General features: G+C 37.1%; 1 protein-coding gene across 5 annotated transcripts in view; it reads right to left on the bottom strand.

Moving 5' to 3' along the window:
• MED24 (mediator complex subunit 24) overlaps nt 1–24,092 on the bottom strand; it is an 87,249-nt gene extending 63,157 nt beyond the window's left edge. For 4 of the 5 annotated variants that reach the window (XM_058181535.1, XM_058181537.1, XM_058181538.1 and 1 more), the window contains exons 1-4: nt 23,975–24,092; nt 21,502–21,643; nt 4,776–4,858; nt 2,491–2,529 (exon numbers count right to left, since the gene is read on the bottom strand). In XM_058181535.1, coding sequence (XP_058037518.1) covers nt 2,491–2,529; nt 4,776–4,858; nt 21,502–21,634 — 255 coding nt within the window. In that variant the 5' untranslated portion in view covers nt 21,635–21,643; nt 23,975–24,092. The remainder of the gene's footprint in view (nt 1–2,490; nt 2,530–4,775; nt 4,859–21,501; nt 21,644–23,974) is intronic. The other variant, XM_058181536.1, reaches the window with a different exon arrangement.
• Between the last annotated feature and the right edge of the window lie 269 nt (nt 24,093–24,361).

Here is a 24,361-nt window from a genome sequence, read left to right as displayed (position 1 = left end):
TGGAATTGTAATAGATTAAGATGGAAATATTAATGAGATGAGAATATATAAGCATGAGATTTTTTGAAACAAGGGAAATGCTTTTATTTTTTACTTTCTTTACAAGATTAAGAATAACAACTTTAAAATCTTCATTGATATCTAAAGAGTTGGTTCATACTGATGTTATGGAGATAAGCAGGTGATAGAAATATAAAATAAGCGAAGAAAGCAAGGAATCTTAAGAAAAAATAAAAAGGGAATTAATATAGATTACAAGTGAAATATTAAAGAGATGAGAGTATATAAAGATGAGATTTTCTGAAATAATTAATGTTAGCTTGTTTTCTATCTTTTTTTACAAGATAATAATAACTTTAAAAATGCCTATTGAAATGTAAAGAGATGATTGATGTTGATGTTATAGAGATTGAAAAGAAAGAAATTTGTAAATGGAAATATAGGGTTTTAATATAAATGGGAAGAGATAAAGAAGGGAAATTTAAAAAAGGATATATTTGATTAAAGATTTAAAATTCAGGATGGAGGTTAGACTAGAATTACTTTTTTTAAGAGCATAAATAGGAAAATTAAAAAGAGGGGAAGGGAAATAAATCGATAAAATATATAAGAAGGTGGGGGAAAACTGAATTTGATGTGATTATATACATGGCTGATATTTTGTTCAAAAAAGATATTTTGTATGTGGTTTGTTTGAAAATAAAAAAAAAATTCCAAAAAAAATTATAAATTTGCCAGAATGTAGGAATGAGCCTTAAAACATAATTAAATACATGATTCTAGATTTAAAATTCAAAGTTTAATTCTGGGGAATGGCATATAAAGGATTTGCCCAGGGTAAGCAACCAGAATTACTGGGAGTTGGATGGTGTGTGCACTATATAAATATTTCTCAGGAAAGGAAGAGGAAAAACTATAATGACTGTGGCATCTAAGGTCTCTATTTTCACATAACCAGTTCTGAAAGGGTTCCATGACATAAAAATCAATCAGACTAATGAAATATATTTGCATATGTTATGATTTTTTTTTAGTGAAATGCATATTTACAGTATTTGTTTCTTTGTTAAATGGATAAGGATAGAAAAAGTTTGTTGAAGTCAGGTCTAAAAAGCAGATGACAATTAGGCAATGCTGCCAAGTGAATAAGATCTTATACCAGGGGTCGGTAACCTTAAACACTCGAAGAGCCATTTGGACCCATTTCCCACAGAAAACACCAGGAGCCACAAAACCTGGGTGGGTGTGGCCAACTCGGATTTGTCACTCCCAGTCACATGACGAAGACCTCAGTCACGCCTACCCAGGTTTTGTGGCTCTCAGTATTTTCTTTTCTCTAGGAAACAGGTATCTCTCTCTCGCTCTGTGTCTCTCTCTTTTTCTGTCTCTCTCTCTCTCTTTCTTTCTCCCACTTTGTCTGTCTTTCTCTCTCTCTCATCTCCCTGTCTCTCTCCCTCTCATCTCTCTCTTTCTCTTTCTCCCTCTCCCTTTCTCTCTCTCATCTCTCTCTGTCTTTCTCCTTGTGTCTTTCTCCTTGTCTCTATCTCCCTGTCATCTCTCTCATCTCTCTCTTTTGTGTGTGTCTGTGTGTCTGTGTGTGTTCCCTCTTGAACCATTTCCCAAAACAGGCAAGGGTTGAGGTTTTTGTTGTTGCTGATGAGGTTGTTCTTCCTTCTTCTTTGGTTGCTTTTTAGAATGATTTAAATCAAGATCGTATCAGGCTCCCAGATAAATAAAGCTATTCCAGAGTGGGAGAGAAGCACCCCTGTACTGGCCTCTGCTTCTGGTCCTTGGTGCTGTGCGCACCTCAGTCACTCACGGAGACACATGACTTTCTCTCCACCCTGAGACATTGGCCCAGCCCAGCTGCAGCTGATGGAGAAAGTGCATGTCTCCCTGAGCAACCGAGGCGCACACAGCACCAAAAAGGGCTGAAGAAGAGGCAAGTACAGGGGGGCTTCTCTCCTGCTCTGGAATATGGAACTAATATCCATCTGCCACCGCCGCCCTTACCTTCTCAGGCAAGGAGTGACTGGGAGGGGAGGGCAAAGGGTGGGGCCAGCAAGTGGTGGGTTCAGCTGACAGGGAGCCACAGTACGGGACAAAAGAGTTGCACGCGGCTCTGGAGCCGCAGGTTGCCGACAATCATCTTATACCTTTAAATCTTCCTCTTTTTCTTGTTTTACGAAACTTGCCAAAGCACACATATAGAACCAATATTCATGGTACTATATTTTCAAGCATGAATAATAGAAACAATGGTAAAATGTTGCACTCAGTCATATGGGTTAGTATTTGCTGCAAGGCTCTAAGGAAAACTAACACTTCTCCCTGGCTCACAAAATCTGCTAAATTGCACACCTGATGTCATATCTGAACAGGTTTCTGGGGGATCTGAATATACACTGGTGCCCTCTATATGAGCCAAGCCTGCAAAGGGTAGAATGACAAAATTCAGAGGAGGTATACAGAGAAATGTTGGAATACTACCTTGCTGATGGCCATCAGAACAGTAGAATATGACACCATCTGTAAACAAGAGAAAGGGTTACAAGCTAAAGCTAATATTTAATCAAACCCACAAACAAGGCCTGCCATTTCAACTGCTGTGTGAAAGGGTGAGGGACACCAAGGTCACCTATCAGCAATACAGCTTTGCTGAAGCACTGGCCTGGCACAAATTTAAACAGACATTTTGAGGCAATAGTGTAGTTTCACATCAACATTAGAGTGAGCAGCCCAAGAAAAAAAGTAGAGTTTAAAATAAAACCAAAAAGCTTCTCTTATGGCAATTTTTACCAAGAATCTTACAGTAATGGGGCAATTCATATCAATATTCATTTTGGGAATAATAATAAGAAAAAACATTACCACCACTACTATCATCATAAAACTTGTACAAGGTATCTAACATCCTTTTTCAGAATAACAGATGCATCCATTGTAAGGGGGGGGGGAACCCATGTTAGCCCAAAATCAGTTGATCAGCACCTTTTAAGACAATTTCTATTTTAAGGCATAGGCTTTCACAACAGTTTTTATTCTTTTGTCCATAAAAAACATGAATTACAAAAACATGAATTAAACATTCATATTTAATCCATTCAAAATTTTGAACCCACTCCCCAGAATAAAGCCGAATATCCCCCGATACACTAGAGGTAGGCAAAATGCTCAGATATAATGAAATTTTAGACAATCAAGGGAAAGTGAAAAATAATCAGGAGTTAAAGGAACAGGGAATATTTATAGACTGGTGGCCATACCTACAGTTACAATCTAGTCATAAAAAGGTAGCAGAAGAATATGGATTCAACAACAATTAGATAAATGTTGGTAGGTCCAGAGGGAAAACTAATAACCAAATTATATAATTATTTACTAGAATTTGATAGGGCAGAGAAGGTGGTGAAAGACCCCATGATTGCCTGGGCCAAAAATGTAGGACACAACATAGAATTAGAAGATTGGGAAGAAATCTGGAATAAAAATTATACAATAATTAAATCAGGGGCTTATAAGGAAAACCAGTATAAGATGTTTTATCATTGACATTTAGTGCCAGTGAGGCTGGCCAAGATGTACCCAAACTTAAATCCAATAGGATGAAGACTATTGCTAACATAGTATAAGCCGCCCTGAGTCTTCGGAGAAGGGCGGGATATAAATGCAAATAAAAATAAAATTAAAAAAATGCAAATAAAAAAAATGTTGGAAATGTAAGCAGGGTCAAGGTACCTTCTTTCACTCATGGTGACCATGCCCCAAAGTGAAAAGATATTGAAGATACAGGAATGGCTGCAGGATTTAATTAAATGTCAAATAGAATTCAATCCAGAATTATTTCTCCTGGGGATATTTAGGGTGAAATATAATAGAAAGACAAAATATTTGATGTTACATATATTAATGGCAGCAAGGATTGCTTTTGCGCAGTATTGGAAGAAAGATAGTATACCGCCAGAGGGATTGGTAATTCAAAAAATTGTGCGGAAATGGATAAACTCACACTAGAGTGAAAGGGAAAGGATGATTCGGAATATTATGTGGTATGGGAGAAATTGTATGAATGGATAGATAATAGAAATAAGGTATGGAAATATACATAAAGGAATAGAACGTTTAGAAATAGAATGTATATAATGTATTGAATATTGATTCTAATTGTATGAATAATGTCACAGATCTGTTAAATATGTAATAGAGATATGTAAAGAGAAAAAAATGCCAAAAAAAATAAAGCCAAATATCTGCAGTAGTTCTGCAGATCAGCAGGAAAGCAGCGGACAATGAGATTCACTGATTTCACTAAAAGAAACATTATTCTCAAAAGTTAAAATAGACAGGTGAATAAAATCAGGGGTAAATGTCTATGGAGATTCTCAGTCACCCAGGTCACGATTGTTCAAAAGGTGCTTTTTCAAGAGCAACTGGACTTTCTGTTTTTCTTTGAAGATGTTTTGCTTCTCATCCAAGAAGCTTTTTCAGCTCTGATCTGACCTTCCCAAATCAGGGAAAATCAGGGATAGAGTTTCAGTACCCTGCACAAATCTTTCTTACAATTCAGCAAAATGGAAATAATTTACACAAATTAAAAAAAAATTAAAATCATACAATTATTTTAAAATTGCTTCATGAGCTACTTAAAACTGGATTAGCTCAGATTTTTTCATTTTTTTCAAAGATACTTCAATCCTATAACTAAAATAATATTTAATCCATTAACATTAATTTACATCCTCTGAAATTGAAAGGATTTATGATGAGGTTATTACCTGAGAACTGATGGCATATTTCAGATAGGACAGGAGTAATGGGTTTGGCGATGGGCCAATCATGGCCTGTTCAAGAAGTGCTTCTGTAATTTAAAACAAAGGAAATTCTTTCTAGAAAAGTACAATTGTTTTCACAAAGAATAACAACAGCCATAATTTGCTCTACTAAAATCGCTCATGAAATTGGATCACTTTCAACAATCAACAAACTCCTATACTTTTGCAGTGTTTTGTAGAGTAACAAAAGCAAATAATTCAAGGGAGAAAAAGAATTTATATATCCTTTGTTCAACTTAGACTTCTGAGGAGAAAATGGACACTGCTGCCACCACTCTCTCCTCACATGCTAGATACACTACTGCAGTCAAAGGACATGACCATATATAAGTTCTGCAGACTCAGAACTGTGGCAGAATCTTTGTCAGGTGTTCCCTTTACACTCTATGTTTCTTAGGAATGAGACAGAAAGAAGTTCAATAACTGACTCCAAAAATATCTCAAAGCATACTGTTGGCATGAACTTCCCAACGGCAGCTTTCACTGGATTTAGTAAAAATAATCACATGATATGTTTTTGTGATCACTTCATATCTTTTTGGGGAAATCTTAAATGTTAAATACTACTTTATGATGCTGAACTATATACCAAGGCTTTGGAATCTGAGTGTTTATTAAGAATTATGGTTGCATCAAGCTTTGTGGTAGTAAATAATGATACTAAAAAACTATAAAAGTATTTGGAATAATCTTGTTAAGGAATGTTGAACATTTGTGATTTATCTGTTTTGGAAAAGGCAACATTGTCTACTAATCAAAGGATGCAGGAGGACGATAGAATTTTGTGGTATTTTACAATACTATATTATAGTATTGCATTTAATAAACCAGTGAATATCAATAAATGTAAAATGAGAGAGATTTTTGTTTATTTTCTTTTTTTCATACATTGTATCTTTTTATTTGGATTATTTTTCTAATTATTTTTAAGATTTGAAGGTATTTGTTAATTGCACATGTTAAGAATGTTAAATAAAAAATGAACAATATACACTTCTCCTATTCAAATTTTTAATTAGGTTTTTTTAATTATTAAAACTTTTTCATACAGTTTAAAGACAAATACAGAAGTATATAAAGAAAAAAAAGAAAAAAGGAAAAGTGCAGATAAGAATACAGTTAAAAAAATTAAAAAAGATAGTTAAGAAATGACTTCTGTCCTTCTTTACAGTAGTTACAAACCCATTTTAGATAACTCTCAACTTATGACCACCATTGGGACTGAAATTTCTTTTGCAGTTTTATGTCAAGTTGGACTCAATTTACAACAATTTTTATGACAGCTGTTAAGCGACTCTCCACGGTCTTTAAGTGATGCTGCAACCAGTTGTGTATGTAAGCCCGGTTGCCAAGAGACCCAAATGTGATTATGAGACTGCAAGGGTGATGTGACAGTTGTAAATCCAAGTATAAGTCACTTCTTCTACGGCCATCATAACTTTGAACCATCTTTTAATTAACAGTCATAAGTCGAGGACTACTTGTGTCCCCCCCCCAAATTACAATAATGTCTTCAGTCCCTTATTCTCTGTTTTTTCAATCCTCAAATCTAGGAATCGCCACATCACTTTTTCCATTTTCAGCGAAGTCTATAAAAGGTTTCCAGGCTTTTATAAAAAATACTTATTGTTTCATCTCTGACTAAACAGGTCAGCTTTGATATTTCTTTGATATATGCTACTACTGCCTTGTTCACAATGCATTCCTTCATTGTAAGTATTTCAGTTTTTCTCCAATTTTTTGGGTATACAATTTGTGTTACGTGAGAAATTTGTTAGGTGAATTTTGCCCCACTTTTCTCGCCACATTTGTTACTTGAATCACCGCAGTTCTTAAATTACTAACATGGTGGTTAACTGAATCTGGTTTCCCCATTGACTTTGCTTATCAGAAGGTTGCAAAAGGGATCACATGACTATGGGATATTGCAACGGTCAGAAATGTAAGTCAGTTGCAAGCATCCAAATGTAAATCACATGTCCGTGGTGATGCTGCAACAGTTATACCGCTAAGTGTGAAAAATGGTCATAAGTCACTTTTTCAGTGCCACTGTAATTTTGAATGGTCATTAAATAAATGTAAGTTGAGGACTACCTGTAGTAATCTTGCTGCAGTTACCATATATAAAATCAGTATTCCATAAACTTTTTCTAATTGAGTTCCCATAGGTCCCAATAAAAATAATTCTGATTTCATCTCAATATTAATTTTCAAAATCCTTTGTATCATCATATATATTTGTCTCCAATTTCTTTTTTGCTTTTTCACAGGTCAACAATGCATGATAAAATGTTCCTTCATGTCTTTCAAATTTCCATCGACTTGTAGTACCTTTATACAACTTAGATAATTTCTGTGATGTCCTATTCCAGCAATACATCATTTTCTAAAATATCTCTTAAAAATTATAAGGCATGAATTTCAATCCGTTTAACCACATTCTCTCCCACCGATCCACCTGTATATTGTAACCAATACTTTTGCCCATTTTCTCAGACAATCTTTAATTTGTTCCTCTTCTGTTTCAAATTTCAACAGTTTATTTGCTTTTGGAATCATATGTTCATCATTTGTACACAATTAATTTCAAATTCTGTTTTATGTTGTTTAATCCCCATTATCTTTTAATTTACATTAAACCTTTATCTTAATTGTGCATATTAAAACCACTGAAAAATAAATCCCTCTCCAGTTAGTTAATTGTTCTCTTAAGTTCATCTTCCTGTATTAATAAGTTTAGATATATTAACCATTTCTCCTTGCCTGCTGTTTCTCATCTATAAAATACTTCCTCTGCTGAGGAAATTTTTAATTATATTAATTAATTATTTGAATAACTACAGATGAATATAAAAGGGCACAGGGAGATTCTTTAACACATGGTTATGGTTTTATGGTTTTCCTTAAGTCTGCTTTGATTAAGTTGTTTCTTATCCTCAAAATTCAATTTATTCTCCCATTTCTAATCAGGCCACAATTCTCTGTTTTGGAAACTTATTTCTCCACATATGCCTTTGCCTTTTCCATGAACATTAATCAAAATCTCACAGATTAGCAATGTTAAGCTATTTGTAAAGCATCTAACAATTAAGAGATTTTGAAAAATTAACTATTAAAATTTATTTAAAATTTACATTTAGACCACAGTGGACCTGGGTGGGGGCGGTATCTGTCTCAGGAATCCTTGAAATCAAAATCAAAATTATTTGCCAGCCTATGCTGAAAAATAATATAATATTAAAATCTCATCAAACAATCATGAGAAGCGGTAATGGTAGTGAATACATCAATTTTAATTTTCAATATGGAAAATATTGATAAATATAATCTACACAAACGAAAGTTCATTTGTAGCCTTCCATAATTTTTAAAAATGGGAAGGGGATCTGAGAGAAAAACCATTTAAGAAACATTGCTCTAAAATACCAATAAGCAGAAGAAAAGTAAGTGCTCTCTCTGCCAACTGTTTAAATATAGCACTAATTTATCTTCATATCTCCCAGCAAAATAATTGAATTTCTGGAATTAAAAATCTGGAGTGAAGAATAAATTTTAAACCAGAAAACTTCTACCAGAAATATAACTGTCAGGTTTGGGGCCAATTAAAATTTCCATAACTTCTTAAAGCCAGTTTCTCAAAGACCTAATTCTAATGGTTTAATCAGGAATTTACGATTACATGGGTAAATGTGGCTAAATCATTCACAACAAAAAAAGGGTCCAGTTATTTTATGTGGACAGCCATTAACCCCACTGCATTAACTTATGCGTGCATGGACATCATGCCTCATGGCCCCCAAATTGTGGACCAGATACTTAAGAGGGAAAATGCCCTCTTTTGGGATAGAAAGTATTCCCTCAAATTGATTAATCCCCTTTCTCCATCCATCAAATCTTCAGGCTTGTCTGGATTTAATTTTAAGCTGTTACAATTCATGCTGTCTGTAGGACAGTCTTGGCAGGAAGCAACCAGGAGCCCACCAAATCTGACAAAAATTAAAAAGGAAGGTGCATAAAAGTACCACTTTTTACAAGCTCTCCCAGCACTCTCATAAATATGGCAACTAACCTGGAGAATGCAACAGTTATACCTTAAAAAAAGAGTGAAGTGAAAGTCCCCTAGTACTACAGTATTAAGCCTACTCTTAACTTGGGAGCAGGGCCACAACAAAGCCATATTATAACTCCCAAGTCTCAAGGTGGTTCAGAAATTAATAATGTCAGAAGCTATCAAAGCATTCACAAGAAGAGACAAGTTATCCTTATCAGGCTCTGTTAATAAATAATCCATCTCTATGTCATTGCCTGCCCTGAAATAGATTTAGATCATTGATTTCACTCAAAGAACTTGAAGTTGTTCCACCATCATCCTCTCAGAAATGGAAAATTCAAAAATGGCCTGAAATAATTAAAAAGCAAACAGTTTATTGGTTTTGTAAAAGGTGGCATACCACTGGTACTTCCCCACTGCTGAGATAAAAATTAAGGATCAGCATTCCCCGGATTGATCTCTCAAGGATATGTGGTTCCACAGACTCATCAAAGCACCATGTTCATAGACTGAAACTGACCCAACAATCCAGAACAAATCAATGCAACATCATTCAATGGTGTTATGAATATAAGCTAAATTGAATATAAGCAATATAACCATGACTATAAGAATTCATGGTCAGTGGCACCTGCCCCCTTCGAGACTAGCGAAAATGTAACCCAAAATGTCTCCCATATGCTGGAAATGTAAAAATAAAGATGGAACATATTACCATATGTGGTGGTCCTGCCCGAATCACGTAAATATTGGTTAAAAATTAAAAAGTGGCTACAAGAAATTACGAATGAACAATTGGATCTAGAACCCGAACTTTTTTTATTGGAGATTTTTTAAAAAAAATACTTGAAGAGTATAAAATATTTAATACTACATATATTAACTGCTGCTAGGATGGCCTTTGCTCAATGTTGGAAACAGCCATGTGTGCCCTCAGAGAGACTTATTATACAAAAGATTATGAATTGCGCAGAAATGGACAAACTAACTCTGAGTCTGAAGGGTAAAGAGACATCAGTATTTTATGGTATATGGGAACGGTGGTATGGATGGATGGAAAGGAGATAGGAATATTTAGTTACTAAGCATAATCAATAGATAAAATAAGAATACAAATATGTAGAATTTAATGTTTGTCATTATTGCACGGATTATTGTCAGATGAAAAACACCACAAATAGCTGTTAAATGATATAAGCTTTTCTTTTTCCTTTTTTTATGCTTTTAATGTAAAAAAGTTCAATAAAGTATATTTAAAAAAAAAAAGAATTCATGGTCAATAGTGAATATGGCCAAGAACAGACTTATAGACTTTGTCTATAAAGACCGGAATAGCTCAGGCAATAGAGAAGCCTGTTATTAGAACACAAAGCCTGCAATTACTGCAGGTTCGAGCCCGGCCCAAGGTTGACTCAGCCTTCCACCCTTTATAAGGTAGGTAAAATGAGGACCCAGATTGTTGGGGGGGCAATAAGTTGACTTTGTAAAAAATATACAAATAGAATGAGACTATACATTGTAAGCCGCCCTGAGTCTTCGGAGAAGGGCGGGGTATAAATGTAAACAAAACAAAAAAAAAGTCGATAAAGATAATCACAATTTGCTACCAAAAATTCAAGGAGGACTTCACATTAGTCCCCAAATCACTTGAAAAATTCTCAATCCCAAATCATAAAAATACTATAATTTAGGAGTGATTAAATTCCATAAAACCTTTCTTAGTATCTTATAAGTGTAAAGTTTTATAGGCAATAATATGGTAACCCATCCAAGAATATATATCAAATTTGGAGTAACATTAGCTGTAAACTATATTTATTCTTCCCTATATATGAGGATTTTTAACTATATATTATACCAGCCTTAATCTGAAAAAAGAATATTAGCTTCTAGCAACGAAGACATTTTCTAGGTATACATTTCAGGATATGTAAATAAATCTATGGAAATTTTAGAACTAGCAGCAAGTATATTAAGTTTATTAAAATTAATTGAATAATCTGAAAGTTTACCCAAGTGTTTTACAATGCCCATAAACAATATGTCTCACTCAATTCCAGGTAAACCTATTTTGAATTTTTAGCTTCTTGCACTTTAGTCTTGCAAAGTGGACAGAATATTTAGCAATGATATGCCACACGTTCTTCCCCTCCCGCTTCCTGATTCTACTTCTGAATCCAGACATCGGGTGAACAGCTGCATCCAGATGACATCACCCAGTTTCTCCAACTGCGTTTCTGACATACAAATCAGATCAGTCTCACAATCAAGGATCAAATCACCTAGATGAGGGCCTTATTTAAAATTGACCTAGAATTCAACAGAAGTAAAAAAAGATATGGATGTATCTTCCCATTTAGCTGGAAATCAGGCTAAATAAAGGAATAGGAATATTCTTCTTGACTTTCTATTTCTTGAAAGAACCACTTCTAGTCCCATTATGGAACTACCATCTACTCAAGAAGCTGCTAATCAACCATCCCTTCTCCAAATTCAAATCCTATTTGATAAAATGAAACACCTCTACAAAATTCTACCTAAATATAAAAGCCCTGGCTCAACATCTTAAATATCAATCCAAATCCTATTTACAAAACCAATGAATAAAACGCCAGAAACTACTTTACCCCAAGTAGCAAAGAAAAAGAGCAAAAGACAGTGTGGGAATAACCGTGTTGAGAACTGTTTTTCTCACAGGCAGTTATATACCGATAGTATTATACCATATTGTTTTCTAGTCATGGTGTTGATTACCATCTTCAAAGCGCTCCATGGCTTAGGACCAGGCTATTTACGGGACCGCCTACTGCCAAAAACAGCCTCCCACCGACCTGTGCGCTCCCACAGGGAGGGCCTCCTTGGGGTACCGTTGGCGAAACAATGTCATCTGGCGACCCCCAGGGGTAAGGCCTTCTCTGTGGGGGTTCCTGCCCTCTGGAACGAGCTGCCTCCGGGGCTTCGCCAACTCCCCGACCTTCGGACTTTCCGCCGTGAACTGAAGACTCTTTTATTCCGTCGAGCTGGGCTAGCCTGATTAAGTAATTTTAAATGGGGTTTTAGTTTTTATATTACTTAGTTTTTTAATTTTGGCCACTATTTATATAAATTTTAGTTTTGTTTTTATTGTATATTTATTGTGTCTTTTAAATTGGCTGTTAACCGCCCTGAGTCCTTCGGGAGAAGGGCGGTATACAAATGCAATAAATAAATAAATAAAGACAAGAGAGATTCCTTTTTCGTTAAAATGGCATAAAATTATATAGTTTGCCCACGGCACGACTGAAGAACTAGTTGCGGCCTGGGAACAGGCCGCGGCTGGGGCTTTGGACCGTGTCGTGCCTTTGCGGCCTCTGACCCGGCGCAGATCTCAATTGGCCCCTTGGTTCTCTGAGGAGCTGAGAGAGATGAAACGCCGGAGAAGACGCCTAGAGAGTATCTGGAGGTCCAGCCGTTCCGAGGCTGATCGGACACTAGTTAGGTCTTTTTCAAAGACCTACCTAGTGGCACTGAGGGAGGCGAAACGTTCTTACGTTTCCACCCTCATTGCGTCGGCAGATAACCGCTCGGCCGCCCTGTTTCGGGTGACCCGCTCTCTCCTACATCAGGAGGGGAGGTTACATGCCACTACATGTTTACTGGACACTACAGTTTACTGGACTACATGTTTACTGGACCCCCATCAGGAGGGGATGACCCCTTGCAGGGACATGCCGAGGAGTTTAGTGGTTATCTATACGATACAATCGTTCAGCTTCGAGATAGTTTGGACCAAAATTGCGATGGTCCAAGTGAGATGACGGAGACGCGTCTTGTCGAAGTTCTTTGGGATGAGTTTGATTCTGTGGCTCTCGAGGACATGGACAGGCTACTGGGGAGGTTACATGCCACTACATGTTTACTGGACCCGTGTCCCTCCTGGCTGGTGCTGGCCACTCAGGAGGTGACACGAGGCTGGCTCCAGGGAATTATAAATGCTTCATTGTTGGAAGGGGTTTTCCCCGCCGCCTTGAAAGAGGCGGTGGTGAGACCCCTCCTCAAGAAGCCTTCCCTGGACCCAGCTATTTTGGGAAATTATCGTCCAGTCTCCAACCTTCGCTTCATGGCGAAGGTTGTAGAGAGTGTGATGGCATGGTAGCTTCCCCGGTACCTGGATGAAGCTGTCTATTTAGACCTGTTCCAGTCCGGCTTCCGGTCCGGATATAGTACGGAGACAGCTTTGGTCGCGTTGGTGGATGACCTCTGGAGGGCCAGGGATAGAGGTTGTTCCTCTGCCCTGGTCTTGTTAGATCTCTCAGCGGCTTTTGATACCATCGACCATGGTATCCTGCTGCACCAGTTGGAGAGTTTGGGAGTGGGAGGCACCGTTTATCGGTGGTTCTCCTCCTATCTCTCTGACCGGTCGCAGACGGTGTTGACAGGAGGGCAGAGATCGACCGCGAGGCGCCTTACTTGTGGGGTGCCTCAGGGGTCGATTCTCTCGCCTCTCCTGTTCAACATCTATATGAAGCCGTTGGGCGAGGTCATCAGTGGCTTTGGGGTGAGTTACCAGCTGTACGCTGACGATACTCAGCTGTACTTTTTCACCCCGGGCCACCCCAACGAAGCTGTCGAAGTGCTGTCCCGGTGCCTGGAAGCTGTGCGAGTCTGGATGGGGAGAAACAGACTCAAGCTCAATCCCTCCAAGACGGAGTGGCTGTGGATGCCGGCATACCGGTACAGTCAGCTGCGGTTGGGGGCGAGTCATTGGCCCCAACAGAAAGGGTGCGCAACTTGGGCGTTCTCCTGGATGGACGGCTGTCGTTTGAAGACCATTTGGCGGGCGTCTCCAGGAGAGCTTTTTACCAGGTCCGCTTGGTTCGCCAGTTGCGCCCCTTTCTTGACCGGGATGCCTTATGCACAGTCATTCACGCTCTTGTCACTTCTCGTTTGGATTATTGCAGTGCTCTCTACATGGGGCTACCCTTGAAGTGCACTCGGAGGCTTCAGTTAGTTCAAAATGCAGCTGCGCGTGTGATTGAGGGAGCCACATATTGCTCCCGTGTAACACCACTCCTGCGCAGTCTGCACTGGCTACCTGTGGTCTTTCGGGTGCGCTTCAACGTGTTGGTTACTACCTTTAAAGCGCTCCATGGCTTAGGGCCTGGGTACTTACAGGACCGCCTGCTGTTACCTTATTCCTCCCACCGACCCGTACGCTCAAACAGAGAGGGTCTTCTCAGGGTGCCGTCCGCCAAGCAATGTCGGCTGGCAGCCCCCAGGGGAAGGGCCTTCTCTGTTAGAGCATCTACCCTCTGGAACGAACTTCCCCCTGGTTGGCGTCAACTACCTGACCTTCGGACCTTTCGCCGTGAATTGAAAACGCACTTGTTTATCCAAGCGGGACTGGCCTAAATTTTTTAAATTTTTTAAACTTTTTGAATTTTAAATAATTTTAATTGGGGTATTTTATGAATTTTATGGGTTAAATTTGGCGGTTTTAAATTTTCGGCCATTTATAGAATATGTTATTTTAACTTTTTGTTTTAATCTGTATATTGTATTGTTTTTATAATCTGGCTGTACACCGCCCTGAGTCCTTCGGGAGAAGGGCGGTATAAACTCGAAATAATAAATAAATAAATAAATAAACATAAATGGTAAATATATTTTGTAAATAATTTGTGAACAGTTCCAAAGAAATCTTAACAATCTCCATAAAATCCCTACTTACACCAGTAATTCCCAACTCATAGCCCAAAACCCAATCAATTCAGCATTCTTTCCTGCCAATTCCACAAATCAAAAAATGAACAAATGAAAAGTCCCAACCACAATCCATCTCCTTCACAAATCAGCTGCTTTTTTTCCCATGTACTCTTTTCGACTACAAAATGAAAATCCACAGCTATGTTATTATAGCCTATTATACTCTTCCACTTCTTCCACTTAACATGTTTCTTACAAGTCATGCATCCACACTGCATGACTTTTCTAGCTTCCTACTTCAATTTTCCTGTAAATACTGGACCTTGCCTTTTCTTCTGCTGACACATTCTTTCATCACATAATGCCACCATTAGTACTGTATATTTACAATCTGGTTTTAATATCTACTCCATTGTTCTTTCCACTACTCACACACATGCACATCAAGAATTTGTATGTCTTCCCCATCAATCTTTTAAGGAGAATGCCGACAGATGTTAACATTCTTTAGGACAAAGCTTGGATAAAAAGAAGTTACTAGACTTCCAAACCCTAACATCCAAGTCTTTCCTCTTTATATGTAAATCTTGTGCATTACAGTTTTAGTTATTGGAATTTGGGGTTCTAACAAAGAAAAAAGTAGCACCCAGAAAGCTTTCTCTGGTCTACAAATAACAAACATCACTAGAAAAAACCTCTGCACATGGGAACTGGTATTTCAAACTCTACATCTTTCTAAGTGTTAGTGACTCCCCCAACATTTGTTCCGATGGATTGTTCCATGCATCTCCTGTCATTATTCCAATTCCAATTGTTAAGAATTTCAAATTTTCAGTAATTAATAGGTCTGGCCAGGGATGCTATACTTAGCAGCCATTCCCACGTCTTATACCATGTATTCTGAGTTGCCTCTTGTCTAAAGCAATTTTAGAAAAGCCAAACTTGCTGCGAATTCTGGAAGCTGTAGTCCCAATAAAGTTTCCCCTGTTTTATATTTATATTATTATGCACATTTTTTCCATGTAAATTAAATATATTTGCACAATGTTATTTATATTAGGAAAATTTATGGTGCTGGGTCCTTGGTGCTTTCTTGCTTTCTTGCAGATGTTTCATTATCCTAATTAGGTAACATCATCATTGCTAGCAAGGAGTGGGTTTATATTTTTGTGTCTTGTCTGTTTGTGTGGGTGTGGATGGTATTAGAGATTCTTTGGTTGGGCTGTTTACTGATGGCTCTTTGGCAGTTTCTTGATTGAGATATTGCTTACTTGATTGTTGATCTGAAGTTGACTTTGGAGTTAACCTATGCTGATCTGAGTGCTGATTACTGGTGGAGAGGTGCTCTAGTCATTTTCTTGTTTGGGCTGGTTGATTGTCTCTTTTGCATAATCTATAGATCTTTTTAATATTTATGTGTCTATTGATGGCTGATTTGTCAGAGTGCCAGGCTTCTAGAAATTCCTGGAATTTTTGGACTTGGCTTGGTCTAGAATTGGTTACATTCTTTCCCAATTGAAACTATGGTTTAATCTATCTATACGTTGTGAAATTGAAGAATTGTTATCATGTTTTCTGACTGCTAATTAGTGTTCAATTTATGGTGCAAATTAAAAATTAGCCTGGGCTAATGAGGTAGCCTGATTTTATAGGCAACAGGCGTGGACAATACAGATAATTTATCTTAATACTTTTAGAGAGCAATCAATCAAGAGAAAGGAACCTGATTTTGACAACCTCAGTACTGCCTTCTGAACACCAGAAAACATACTTGTGATTTCCATGCCTTTACTTAATCTCCCATTTGTACAAATTCACACTTTTGATAATTACCCATGGTTTTTACAGGATGGATTGTTTGCATAATTATGCAGAAAAAAGTATTCTGTCTAAACAAAGAGCTAAAATTAATAATGACCACGTTTGTTTAGATTTTAATACTAATCCAGATGGTACATTGCAAAATTAAACAGAACAGTACAGAGCTTTAAAAACTTTATAGCCTTAAAAAAATATTGAGCAGACTTTGAATTCCCAAATTTGCACCATACAAGAAATTAAACTAGGATTATCATAAAAAGGACATCTTTTAAAAAAATTATTAAGCAAAATAGAAAAAGAATACAATATTTATTTATTTATTTATTTATTTTATTTGAATTTATATCCCGCCCTTCTCCGAAGACTCAGGGCAGCTTACACTGTGTTAAGCAATAGTCTTCATCCATTTGTATATTATATACAAAGTCAACTTTTATTGCCCCCAACAATCTGGGTCAATATTGATCAAAAGGTGAGAAAACTCAGAAATCTATAGTGATAACATTTCATTAATTTATGCAGAGTTCCAGATAGATATTTTTCCTACTCCTACAGAACTACAGGTAGCCCTCAACTTACAACCATTTGTTTAGTGACCCTTTAAAGTTATAATTTATGACTGATTTTCAAGCTTACGACCATTGCAGCATCCCAGTGATCACGTGATTAAAATTTGGACACTTGGCAAATGGTTTGATCCTTGGTTGCAGTGTCCTGGGCTCAAGTTATCACCTTTTGCAATCTTCTGACAAGTGAAGTCAATGGGGAAGCCAGATTCACTTAACAACTGAGTTACTAACTTAACAAATGCTGAAAATCATTTAGCAATTATGGCAAGAAAAGTCATAATCTGGGGCAAAAATCATTTAATTCTGTTGCCTAGCAATAGAGATTTTGGGCTCAATTGTGGTCACGCACTACCTGAAATTTCTAATAATTTTATGAAGACTTATGAAGTCTTGTGAAGAAGAATATCGTGAGGCAATGAATAACAAGAAGGAATACCTGCATTGAAAAATTAAACCAACGTGAGACCAGCTTAATTTTCACTGAAATGGCATTTTTCATTGCATAAATGAGTCATGGTGAGCTTTTGGCTTACATATTTTCCTTTTCCCAATTTTCTATATGGAGATTTTAAGTATTGTAGTTCCATTTTTAAATAAGCACTGTTTTATTTTTCCAAAGGAATAAACCACAATGGGTCTGAACTATGATGAGACAAAAATCTATTTCATTATTATCATTATTTCAAATAATCATTAATTATATCATTTGTTTCTCTAATACGGCTTTGAGATAATTATATTTTATCTGTCTTTAGATGAATCTAAAATTCAGTAAACAGAAGTAGTAGCTTTTAACTACTTTTAACTACTAAAAACCTCTCAAGAACTACAATTTTATGAGAAAGTTAAATTCTGCTTAACTGCATTTTTATTCCAGGATCTCTTCATCTTTTATTGCTAAAGCTAGAACAATCTTAAGGGAAAAAATCTGTGTGGCATTCCAAAAAGAAAGCAGAACAGATTGAGAAGTTGTGAGGGGTGTGAAAGATAGAAAGACATACTGAGAACCTATCTATACTACAAAAATGAACTTGTTCCAAATCAATTCTGTAGATTAGAAGATTTCCATTAATGTAGTAAGTCATATTGGCTTTCTCTAAATGAGAGAACAAAGCTTTGCATAAACTATAATTTATCTCCAAACTAGAGTGCTTTTATGCTAAATCTGAGTAAGATTGGGGCAGAGCCAGAAAATGTTTATAGTTGGGCAGCCAGGCTACAAGCCAGATTTTGCACACATATTCAGCAAAGCAGTAAGAAATTTCTCTCTTTGGGCAGCTCAGATTGGCAGCTGAGCTGTTTTCAATCACAAAGACACATTCTTATATGTTTCCTGGCAAATTGTCCCCTGCTTTTTCAAACCCAAGTAGGCAATTGCAGTATCAGTAGCAGCTTATATCAACTCTGAGTACAAACGAAGATGCTATAATAATTCCAAAGTAAGAAAATGTCACCAAATGTAGGTGAGGGTGTTGGTCAAGACATTTCTAGCTCCCTTTCTCAAAAGAAACGCAAAGTCAGGAATGGGCCTAATTGCAGAAAAAGTTGATTGACAATATCCAAGCAAGAGTAAAAATAGGAAAAAGTCCATTTTCTATACCGACTATTATTTAAGAAATATTTTTTATATTTCTGTTTAACAGTTCCTTCAATGACAAAAAAGTAAATAGAAATTACACATTCTGCTGTTTTGAAGTACCGTATATACTCGAGTATAAGCCGAGTTTTTCAGCACATTTTTTGTGCTGAAAAACGTCCCCTCGGCTTATACTCGGGTCTATACGGCTTATACTCAAGTTTTTTTTTTTAAGCCCCTCGGCTTATACTCGAGTATATACGGCTTATACTCGAGTTGTTTCTTTTCACATTTTACGGACTGAAGCCCTGCCGGTGCAGTGAGAGGCGGGCGGGGAGCCGCCAGCCTTCTCAGCTGAGGGAGGGAGGGTTTCCCCAACCGGTAGGTGCCTCATTTCCCACCCTCGGCTTATACTCGAGTCCCCAGTTTACCCCAGTTTTTGGGGTAAAATTGGGGACCTCGGCTTATACTCGGATCGGCTTATATTCGAGTATATACGGTATTTAATTTTAGATTAATTGGATGTATGCATATGGGATGTCAGTGGGGGAAAAAATGGCTTTAGTGCAGCAAATTACAGAATAATAGAACAGCGTTATGGGCAACACCCTGCAGATGCAATAAGGGCAAAGAAATAATGTTGTTTTACTGCTCTTATTGCCATGACATAGGCCTTTTTTTTTTTTTTTTTTTTTTTTTTTTTTAATTTGCATTTATATCCCGCCCTTCTCCGAAGACTCAGGGCGGCTTACATTGTGTTAAGCAATAGTCTTCATCCATTTGTATATTATATACAAAGTCAACTTATTGCCCCCAACAATCTGGGTCCTCATTTTACCTACCTTATAAAGGATGGAAGGCTGAGTCAACCTTGGGCCTGGTGGGACTTGAACCTGCAGTAATTGCAAGCAGCTGCTGTTAATAACAGACTGTCTTACCAGTCTGAGCCACAGAGGCCCTTAACAGAGGCTCTAAATCGTGTCCTATCAAAGTCATCCTTTTGACCTCTGTAGAGAACAGATGTTAAATAATAAATTTAAAAAGTCATCTTTTGTTTTTATTCAGTGTCATCTAGGCATCTTTCCTCTGTGAACCATAGAAAAAGATGTATTAAGAGAACTCCATAGACACAAACCTGTCCAGAGCCTCAACGGCCTTTTGATTCCAGGTTATTACTAAGGCTTTGGCAGGGCTGTGCAGCAAAGCCTTTGGGATATCCTTCAGTTCCCTCTGGAACGCACTTGGGTCCATAGGCCTCTAGGAGCAGATCATACAAATGAGTCCAGTCTCCCTGAAGAGTGGGGTGGTTTAAGAGAGCCTCAAGAACCCAAGCGCATCATGACCATGACAGGGGGATAATGCTAGATTCCTCACCAGATCACAATGATATTGCTCCAATTCCAATAAGAATAGGTCCATGGCTGTCATGAACTCTTGAACCGCTTCTGAGGCCAAACCCAGGAAGGCAGATTGAAATCACTGAGAACCAGAAGTCTAGGGAACTTCACCGACAACCCTGCAATAGCAAATTATCTGTAACTGAGCTAAATCTCTGATGAAATACATCAGAGCAGCTACCAATCTCTTTTTGAGAACAATCACACCAACTCTGAATCTTTCCTTCTGTGTCCTGCATTCCTCATTATCTGAACCTTGATTCTTTGATCTGACTGGCAGGCTGGCTGACATTCTGGATTCTATCAGAATTTCAGTCTCTGAAACTGTGCTCTACTGGCTCTGTACTAAAGGTTCTAACTATTCAGATCTCTGGCCTTCCAACCTATATTTCTTGCAGCTTTCTGTCTGCCTTGTGTGTGATTGCTTGCTACTCAATTTGTAGCACTCTATACTTGTTACATACAATTTAGTGTATTTCAGCCTGAAATAAGATACCATACTTTCTTCAAGATACTGAGCAACTAGAATTTGACACACTTACTCTTCTTGAAGGTGTTTCATTGTGCGAATCTTCAGAAATGCAGGTCTATTAATTGTTTCACACATTTCCCATTCCAAGAAAGCTAGGTCATGGAAAATGAGATATGAAGCACTAGCTGAGTGCTTCAGCCAGCATGGACTGCATTTATTCATACAATATGAAAGTGAAAAGCAGTGTTTCCTATCTTGCCTCATACAGACCATAGCCTCTAGTGTGGTGGCTTAATATTATGCATGGATAAAAGACTCAGTGGGATTTTTAAATCTAAAATGTAAAATATTAAAATAATTAGCAAATTCAAGATATTCATTTGCATAGCACACTGTTACTATACTGTTCAACTATATTTAGCTAGCCTTTTTTCTTTTTGACACCTATAATCCCTTAATTCAGGGTAGTTTTTATAGTTAAAAATGTTTGACTATATCTAATTACCCAATTTCCACAGTAATTCAGCTTTCTTATTATGTTTATTCAATTTCTATACCGCCCTTCTCCCGAAGGACTCAGGATGGTTTACAGCCAACTAAGAACAATTAGCCTGATAAATCAAAATATCTTGATTTCATCACATACCATGAGGAAAAAGACAAGCATTTTAAAAGACTATAACCCCCATTTTTAATTGATATGCTTCATAGTTCATAGCAATCTACTTACCAAAGACTCTAGGTACTAGATGTAAGGAGATTATAGGACAAAGATTTCTTTTCCAAGTATACTTTGAATACTTGGCACCACCTGCATAATTTTTAACCTGACCTCTTGTTTTATGGTAACTGAGCTTGATTTAGCACTGCATTTACTAGGCTCTGAAATCCACTGTAAGGCTTGTCTTGTCTGAAGTACTAGAGTGGTCTTACACAATGTAAGCCGCCCTGAGTCTTCGGAGAAGGGCGGAAAATGCTAATGCTGCTAAACAAGAAATAATTTGTCATTCACATTAATTTGTTTTTCACTGAAGAGCACATCATTTAAGATCAACTCACAATTTAACAATTATGATTTACAAAAGGTATGAATCATACCTGCTAAGTTCAGGATGTCCCAGGTAGTCCCCTTGGGGAAAAATTTCTTCATATTTATGGCCCACTGATAATCACTCCACCTTTCCTTCCAAGCCTGGAGGATGGCCTGTTTGAGATTGACTACTTTCATCATCTTCCTTTCCTGAAAGAAATAGAGAAAATGTTTACAGTATACATGTCCAACCCATGGACCATAGTGGCCTCGGACAGCTAATAAAGCGGCCCACAAGATTGTAAACTTTTAACATTATTATGTGATTTTTATCAATATTTTTAGCATTACTATATATTTTATATGCAGCTAAAGACAATTCCTCTTCAGGCCAAAGGTTGGACATCCATGGTTTATAGTAACTCTATCATATATCATCATCAGGTTTCTGGTGTCAGAACTTATATAACATTGCATTATATATAAACTGTGTAATATTGCATGTTATAAACAAAAATTTTACAACTCCCATGACTTTTTGCCCAGACTAGAATACATATGGCCAGAATATTCAGGAAGCAATTTTCAACAGAAAGCGGAAAAGAAAATATTAATACATCAAATCATAAAATACATAATGAACAGTCATTTCACACATTGCTCTGAGGAGAAACAAGGACACTTATAAAAAATGTCATAAGTGGGGGAATACCTGTATTTTAAACAGGAAGTTTAAAATACAGGTAATCCTCTACTTATGACCCCAATTGAGCCCCAAACATCTGTTGTTAAGCAAGACAGCTGTTCAGTGAGGTTTATGTCATTTTACAACCTTCTTGCCGTTTTTGAGCAAATAGCTGCAGTTGTTAAACGAATCATGCGGTCGTTGAGTGAATCTTGCTTCCCCTTTGACATTGCTTGTCGGAAGCCAGCTGGGAAGATTACAAATTCTGATCAGATGACCCAGGGAGAGTGCAACTTGCCAAACTCCTAAATTTTGATCACATGACCATGGGGATGCTGCCGAGATCCTAAGTGTAAAAACCAGTCAAGTATCAGCCACTAAACAAATGGTTGCAAGTCGAGGACCCCCTGTTTATATTTTGAACTGTAAGCTTCTGGGGCAGAGATTCATTCTATTTAAAATATATTGGATCAGTGATACAGTTGTTTAAAAAATGTCCCCACTTGTTTTGCTTTACATTTCAAAATGTATCTTATGTTTTGAGAATTAATCCTTTCTATCACATTTACTTGGAAGTAAGTCCCATTGAATTCAGTTTATATTACACACTAATTTAAAAAGTTTTTTTTATACCGCTATTTTGTGTGCGCAAGCATACATACATATATACACACAAAATAATATATACAGCTTTTTAATCATGTGCAGTGGCTTACCGTGTTATCAAAACATCTGCCCTTTTGGTTTCCAAAAGTTGAGGCTTTCAGTCTACAAAATAACTTAGATACAAGACCCAATCCTAAACAGTGGCTATTTCCACATTGAGCAATGTAGAGAGGTGCAGCTTTGTTAAATAGCTACGCATAAAGGAAAATAAAACACAGTAGCCGGATGTATATGCTTGTTTATACTCTTCAGCTTAGAACATCATCACTTTGAATAGATCTTGCACTGCTTAAGTATTATAGGAATGCAACTTTTATTTATATAAAAATTGGAAAATAAGTGCTACGCTATGTATGAAATCATACCAAATAAATGCAACTTAACTGAAATCAGAAAAAGTATTTTCTGTTCACTTTTTAAAAACTATTGTCAATAACCATTTATGTTTTCATGATGAAGCAACTGGGAAGTAGAAAACATTGATTACAAGCATGTTAAAATCATTACACAATTAACCCTAAATTCAGAAATCAGAAAAAAATATCTTTTGCTCACTTTGTTCTACCCTCAGGTGCTCTGGAGAACAGCCCAACTCCCACTTCTCTGTGGCAGCCCCTGAGATATTGGAACACTGCTATCATGTCTCCCCTAGTCCTTCTTTTTGTTAAACTAGACATACCCAGTTCCTGCAACCGTTCTTCATATGTTTTATCCTCCAGTCCCCTAATCATCTTTGTTGCTCTTCTCTGCACTCTTTCTAGAGTCTCAACATCTTTTTTACATCGTGGCGACCAAAACTGGATGCAATATTCCAAGTGTGGCCTTACCAAGGCATTATAAAGTGGTACTAGCACTTCACGTGATCTTGATTCTATCCCTCTGTTTATACATAGGGTACTTACTGCCAAGCAGTCATACATATCACTAAAAACTCCCCTTTTACGGATGCCCTGGAATCCCTTAATAATGCTATGATATTAAATTTCAAGCAACTGGGACAACTCCGGAAACAAATTAATAAAATAGCTTATCCCCAGAACTGAAATACATTATTATCCCTTAGTTTCTGTTACCGGTTTTGGGAGCCGAAATGTGATGGACTAAAGCGGAAAAATTAAACAGCGAGAGACACTCCGCAGCTCATTTATAATACCGAAAAAAGAAGGACGAACATCCTTTATTAGACTTACCAGCTCCCATTCACATATAAAGGAAACGCACAGCCTTTACCTCCTGGGATCCGCCATCATTGTACCTTAGAAAGAAGCTCTCCCGGATTGGCTAGAACAACCTTCTGCGCTGCAAAGGCTGTTGGGAGTTGTAGTTCAAAAGTGACAATTGTTTAACACACGTGTTAAGCTCATATGGTCATGGAGAAATGGAATTTATTTCTGAATATACATACATATTACACTATTACAAAGAAGATGACTAAAACACTAATTTCATATCCTGAAATTACACTTATTTCCCCCAGAAACTAGAGAAGCATGTTTATGGGTGTGCTTAATTATATTTAATATTGTTTCTCAGAATTTTACTGCATTCCTTAGTGCCTCATTTTTACTACTGAAGTT

The sequence above is a fragment of the Ahaetulla prasina genome, chromosome 4 (assembly GCF_028640845.1).
Source record: "Ahaetulla prasina isolate Xishuangbanna chromosome 4, ASM2864084v1, whole genome shotgun sequence".
NCBI lineage: Eukaryota > Metazoa > Chordata > Lepidosauria > Squamata > Colubridae > Ahaetulla > Ahaetulla prasina.
Note: the sequence above shows the minus strand (reverse complement) of the source record. Positions and strands in the feature narration are given on the sequence as shown.